The sequence below is a fragment of the Poecilia reticulata genome, linkage group LG3, assembly GCF_000633615.1.
Source record: "Poecilia reticulata strain Guanapo linkage group LG3, Guppy_female_1.0+MT, whole genome shotgun sequence".
In the NCBI taxonomy this organism is placed as follows: Eukaryota; Metazoa; Chordata; class Actinopteri; order Cyprinodontiformes; family Poeciliidae; genus Poecilia; species Poecilia reticulata.
Window position 1 is genome coordinate 34,891,359 of NC_024333.1, and position 6,564 is coordinate 34,897,922.

General features: G+C 35.5%; 1 protein-coding gene across 1 annotated transcript in view; it reads left to right on the forward strand.

Annotated features, from left to right (window-relative positions):
• LOC103462905 (protein kinase C-binding protein NELL1) overlaps window positions 1-6,564 on the forward strand; it is a 236,769-nt gene that overhangs the window by 222,881 nt on the left and 7,324 nt on the right. Inside the window, exons 18-20 of the mRNA XM_008405946.2 lie at window positions 878-1,071; window positions 5,266-5,442; window positions 5,811-6,035. Of these exons, the coding sequence (XP_008404168.1) occupies window positions 878-1,071; window positions 5,266-5,442; window positions 5,811-6,035 (596 nt within the window). The remainder of the gene's footprint in view (window positions 1-877; window positions 1,072-5,265; window positions 5,443-5,810; window positions 6,036-6,564) is intronic.

A 6,564-nucleotide genomic window follows, 5' to 3' on the forward strand; every position in this document is an offset into this window, starting at 1 on the left:
TGTGTTTAAATTAATGCCATCCTTTAGATGGTTGAATTTTTCATTTATATATTGAATGTTTCTTAAAAACTCAACATTGTATTGGCAGTTTCTTTATTTTTTCWAAGCTGTCAGGTACTTTATCTCAGATTAATCAAATATTAAGAAAAAGTGAAATACTGGAAACTCATGGTTTCACACTCCAATCAGCTAATTAACTCCAAACACATGCAAAGGTTTTCTGATCCTGTAAATGGTTTTAATTTGATGCAAAAAAGTGTTTCCATTGTAGTTTTGTGAAAAAGCACTAATTTTGATGCAACTGAAAGCCTAATGCAACAACCTTCTATCAAAAATTATTTTTTTTYCATTAAGAAAATGTATTTTTGTTCTTCCAATATGTGCAGCTTTAAGGTAAATGGAAAAACAGCTTTCCTATTTTTATTGATCTYATATAATATTCAAATGATTTTTGGTGAAATTTGTTTTTTACATATGTTGAGATGCATCTATATGATACGAGTTTCACTTTCTAGAGTTGGTGATGAAGAACATTTATGGCAGCCTATTTATTCCAATCACTTTTAGATATACCTTTATAAATAACCATGGCAGAGAGTAACAGAAAAGACAAACATATGTGTAGATGTGTTAATGATTTTTGCCTTAASGTATTTATTTAGTTGGATATTTGACTTTTTTAGTATATCAAGGTTTGTTTTGTTTTTTTCAAACTTTTGCTATTGGAGTCTAATTTCAAAAYTGCATGATAATACTTTACAAAAACATTTCCATCAACAATCGTAGCCTTAAATGCGAACTATAATATTTATAACTATTGCGGTAGCTATAAATCATTATTTTCTACACGTTAAAGAGTTTCTATTTTATCTTTCAGACATCGATGAGTGCACTTTGCAGACACACACCTGCTGGAATGATAGTGTGTGTGTAAACCTCCCAGGAGGCTATGACTGCATGTGCACAACTGGTCCAGGCTGCAGCGGAAACTGCCCACAAGATGAAGTTATAAGACGCAATGGAGAAGACTGGAAACCCACCTATGATCGCTGTGCTCTSTGCTCATGCAAGGTAAAGTTGAAATCAAACATACAGTGGGTCATTTTATTCAATTAGTTAAAGGAAACTAGTTCAAATGGTGTTCAGTTTGAAAGTTTCTTACCTTTTTTCAAGTTWAAAATCCAATCTCAAATTTTTATGTCAGGTCATTTTTGCCTTCAATATAAAACAGAAAAGTGAAAACTGCCAGGTTTCTTGAATTTAACCCTCTATGAAACAATAAAGTTGTTTATATTCTATTAAATGTAGGTTTAATAAAACAAAAACTTAAATAAATGTTATTTCTTTATAAAAAAAAGGCCTCCATTGCTCTGCTATTCCTCTCACAGTTAACTTCTAGTTTCTGTTATGTAAGCAGACACATTTATCAAAGCACAGCAGACTACAACAAAAGGTGTGAACAATAAAATGAGCATAAACAGAAAACAAGTGTGAATCAATGCAACTGATGAGAATAAGTACAGAACAACATGGAAATAATCAYGTTCAGCAGCACATGCTACACCGGCAAAATGAAATGAAGGGAGCGAAAACTGCAATAATAATCCTTTTTACTGATCTTAGGTGCTCAAATGAAAATAAAAAAATCCATTCTGTCCATCTGACGGAATTGTTCRGAGATTTATCTTGTGCCTTACAAAAATCCTCTGGCTTAGTTGTTTTTGCAGCGTTAGTGAAATGGCTAAGAGTCTCAAAAGTTAACAAATACAGTCGAGAAGAACTTCCCYTACTTTGGGAATTTTATCAGCAATGCTATTACGGTTCAGTTTTCTTTTAAAAAGGGAAAAATAAAAGTGTGTGACAGTTTTGTATCCCTATGGTGGCCTTTTCAATATCCTTGAGTATGTGTCACCAGCTCAGCCGTGTCTCTCATCAAACYTGTCCCCAGGCTAGCTGGAACACCTTGGACCAGTATATGCCATGTGACAGCAAATCAAACATATGACTAACTGCTCAAAATTCCTACAAGAATTTATTCTTGTATTTAGTCTAAGACTGAAGGTGTTTAGAGCAGGATGCAGGATATCCCTGSAGTGGAAAAAGACTGCCTGGTCATCGCATACAAGAATCTCTGATTGGTGATATTTTTTTCCTAATGCAAAATGACAGCAATTCAGCAAAAAACTCCTAATAAAACTAGTTTTTTTTTAGCATTATATAAAAGAGAAGCATCCTTCCAAATATGTTTTTACAAGTTTTAAAATATAAGTGACATGAAATATGTCTAGTTATTTCATTCTGGGTCCTCTGAGRGCTTTCTCTGAATATATTCACTGTTTAGGCCAATCTATTTTAGAGAAATGCAAAAGATCACATTTAACGTTTTTTTTAAACAGACACTTTATTTTTCTWTTATTTTATCTGTATACATTAAATAGCTTTTCCCAGAATCTGTTGGTGATTATATTGTTGTCACTGTGAAAACTTGTTTGATAAAAAATCTTCAAATCTGTTCTTSTTGTCAGTTCCAGCCCAATTCTGCCACACACCTTCTGCACAGCTRCCAATCCGGCACTGATTTAGCTAATATGTTCTACCCAGATTTATGAACCATACCGAAAAYTTATGGAATATATCTGATGCGTCTGTCATCAGTACGAAATACACCCCCGCCTGTTTATCATTGAATTACACTGTGACAAATATTTGTGGCAGTTTAATGACTTCCTTCTGTACTCAGGAGTCATATCGAGGTAGAGAACAAACAGTGGCTGCAGGAAAGTGAGATATTGATCGCATTTGTCTTTGGGAAGGAGAGACTCTGAGATTAAGATTTATATAAAAGAGAGAAATAGGTGTTTGATCTAAAGTGACAGCTGAGAATCATGGAGCCAGTGAGCTTCAGAAAGTTAGAAACTGTCCGCTGCACGCTGCATGTCAGKTGTTCTACTTTMACTACCATTTGTTTCTTAGTGGTTGGCATGGCTTAAGACAAAACACTACTAACGTTACATTTTTWAAATATTACAGTCATAGAATATATTTCATAATGCATTATTAGATTATGACACATTTATTTCACTGACTGTCTCGCTTACTCTTTCTGTATCTTATAAATCAAAGCACATCTTGTACTGTTTTAGTGGCAGCAGCAATGCATGCAAAAGGCGACTTAATTAAACGTGATGTAGAAGTAAAAACCACAAATATCCAAAACATTTAGCTGCTCAAGTCCATTAATCGTTGCTTCAAAACCTAAAAGAACTATTCTAAAAGGAAGCAATCCAGTCACTAAATACACATTTTCATCAAGAGAAGTAAATACAGACATTAAAAAGGAATGTTACAGTTATCAATATGACTTAAGTAAGTGGCAGCCATATTGGATTTCGAGGTTGGGGTTGGTGTGAGGTTTTCAACTTTTTATTTGAAAATTTGAAGTACATTTACATTTTATTCTTGCTTGAAAATGGAAAGAAAAATGAGTCTGCATCCTTCTAGAGATCATGAAGTACTGATGGATCAGAATGCTTTATTCTTTTCTCTTGTTCATTATTCATGAAAAGTTCATGCCCTCTTGCAAAAATGTCATAGCTCTAGAACATTTTCACATTGTGTCACTTTGCAATCCCACGTGGTTTCTGAAGAAAACTGGTTGTCATGGATTTTCTTTTGAGGTACCGCCATAAATTTTTATAACAAAATAATAGGATTGGATTTAAAAAGAAGTCTACAAACGTTTTTAAGAAAACCTTTTAACAAAGCAAATCATAAGATAAGTATTTTCTTCATTAAAGTGCAGAGAAAAATAGAGTCCTAATTTGTCTTCCATTAAAGTTCTGGACAGGAATTGGCACTATTTTGCTTAGCACAGCAGTGTAGCTTTAGATTTTATTTGCAGGCGTAATCTCACTGCTGACATTAAAATTTGCAGTTTGCCATCACAAACATTCCCTGCGAGGAAGTTCCAGTAAGCGGTGCTTCCCTACATGTCAAGGCCATTACTGGACAGACCATGGCCATCAGAAATGGCACCACATAATGGAGCAGTTGCCATAGCAGGACAATATGGACCAATAAAACATTGGCCCTGCGCTGCCCTTTTATGCCATACAAAGTGATTTTAGGGCCGTCATACATTTTCTAACGACCTTTTTATGTAACATTTTTACATCTCTATAACAAAGTCTTCCTGGGGCCAGACTTGCCAGCTGTGCACAGTAAAAGGGATCATAAAGTTTTCTCTTTCCAGGTACCGGCGATGGATAGCTGTAGCTGGCAACACAGTGGCAGAGGGACGTTAATGACGAGTCTGATTCTGATGCATTTGACATTCGTTCAGATCAAAATCATTTTGATAACCTAACTGACCTAAAACAGTAAAAGTTTAGTCTCATTGCATCTGTTCATACTTCTAACTTTAAATAAAATAAAAATAATAATAATTTCTACACTGAAAAAGCACAAAATCTCACCAAGTATTGTTGCCTAGTTGCTCGTTCAAATATCGTAGTACTTGAAATAAGACAGATCTACCTTAGAAGTACCTTGTCAGCAAAAGTAATTGATGATACAGTGCTAGTTCTATATTTGCAGATGAATTTACTTATGTTTTCCCCCATGTGATAAGTGAAATAATCTGCCATTGGAGCTTGCACGTTTTCATCAATATCAAGGAATTTCTTTCACTTAAAACAAGCTTCTATATCTTGCTGATAAATTACTTTTCAGTTAGTTTTGTCTTAATTCAAGTGTACTAAAATATTTGCTATAGAACTAGACAAACAATATTTAGTAAGATTGAGCGTTTTTGCAGTGTAGCAATTCTTGGGACTTTTGTTATTAATTTGTGGATTTGTCCATATTTGTATTCAGATGTAGTTCTTTTCAGTCAGTTTTAATAATCTCTATTATTAAAACTGTTGTTTTCATTGAACTGTTGTCAATTATTTATATTCTGATTTGAGTTGCAGTCTATAGATACTGTTTTTCTCTTTCCTGTTTTATTTTGAAAATTCATTTTCTTTGTCCGCATTCCTTCCTGTGTTTGAGTTATTTTGACACCTTCTGGCAGGAGCTTCGATTCAACCTCGTCTTTGTGTGTGTTTTGTTTCTAGTTTACACACTTATTACTAAACAGGAACTCTATAGTCTTATTTAGTGTCAGAGTAAGAAGAAATATTATTAGTATCTGATTTTACTTGTGCTTGCCTTATTGAGGCTTGTGTTAATTTGCTAGTTCCTGCTGTAACCCGTATTGCACAGGATGGACAGACGTTCTGCAGGAGGAGACCCTGTGACTGTGCAGACCCAGAGGAGGATCTGTTCTGCTGTCCCAGCTGTGACAACCGGCCCAGCAGTCAGTGTCTGGACCAGAGCGGACGAACGCTGTACCGCAGTGGGGCGTCCTGGATGTACGGGTGCCAGCAGTGTCGCTGCATGGTGTGTACATATGARCAACATACATAAAATCAACAGAAATTCACACACGTTCAGACTTTTTTTTTCTTCTTCCAATAGCATTACAGCAGTTTCTGATATTAAATTCCTTAATATGGAATTAAAGCTTAATTAGATTAAACAATGATACAGAACCTTCTTATCAATATGAAATTCAGTGCGGAGACGTCTAATGCGCTGCTCAGCTGCGTATAAAGGCTGAGATAATTACCACATTTCTAATTTGAAATGTGACAACACATTAGTGGGAGCTCTAATTTTATCTGTAGAAAAATGTGCTAAAAAGCATGAAGCAAAATTTCTGAATTCTCCTGCCTGTTTGTTTTTATTTTTGGCCTGTGCCTCTGCAGGAGGGGGAGGTCGACTGCTGGCCTTTAGTTTGTCCCGTATTATTGTGCGAGTACACGGCAGTGGCAGAGGGTGAGTGTTGCCCGCGCTGCGTCACAGACCCCTGCTTGGCTGACAACCTGTCGTACGACATTCGGCAGACGTGCACAGACCCCACAGGTGTCACTCGCCTCAGCGGGGACACATGGCATATGCCCAAGTCGCCCTGCACTACCTGCAAGTGTAAGGTAGGTCATCAATAATCACCAAGCGACTCCTTTTCAAACTTTTAACTCCACATTGAGTTTTAAACAATGAATAGTTTAATACGACTCAGGACACATATTTTATTTAAAAAGTACTTGTTCAGTTGGTAGATAATTTCACTTATAACGAGACATTTTCCCTTGTTATAAGAGAAACATCCTGCCTGTGAAACTAGTACTTTTTCATCAATTTTACATAATTATTGACCTAAAACAAGTTTCTATATGTTGCTTAAAAGCTACTTGTAAGTTGGTTTTGTCATATTCCCAGTGGTGGGAAGTAACGAAGTACATGTACTTCGTTACTGTACTTAAGTACAGTTTTCGTGTATCTGTACTTTACTTAAGTAGATWTAATAATGGRKAYTTTCTACTTTTACTCCACTACATTTTACAGTAAGTATCTGTACTTTCTACTTCACTACATTTCTACAAAACTGCGCGTTACTCGTTACATCCAAGTCGCGTTGCTCTTTTTTTCCGTTAAAATGTGAAGTTCAGGGATTTAAGG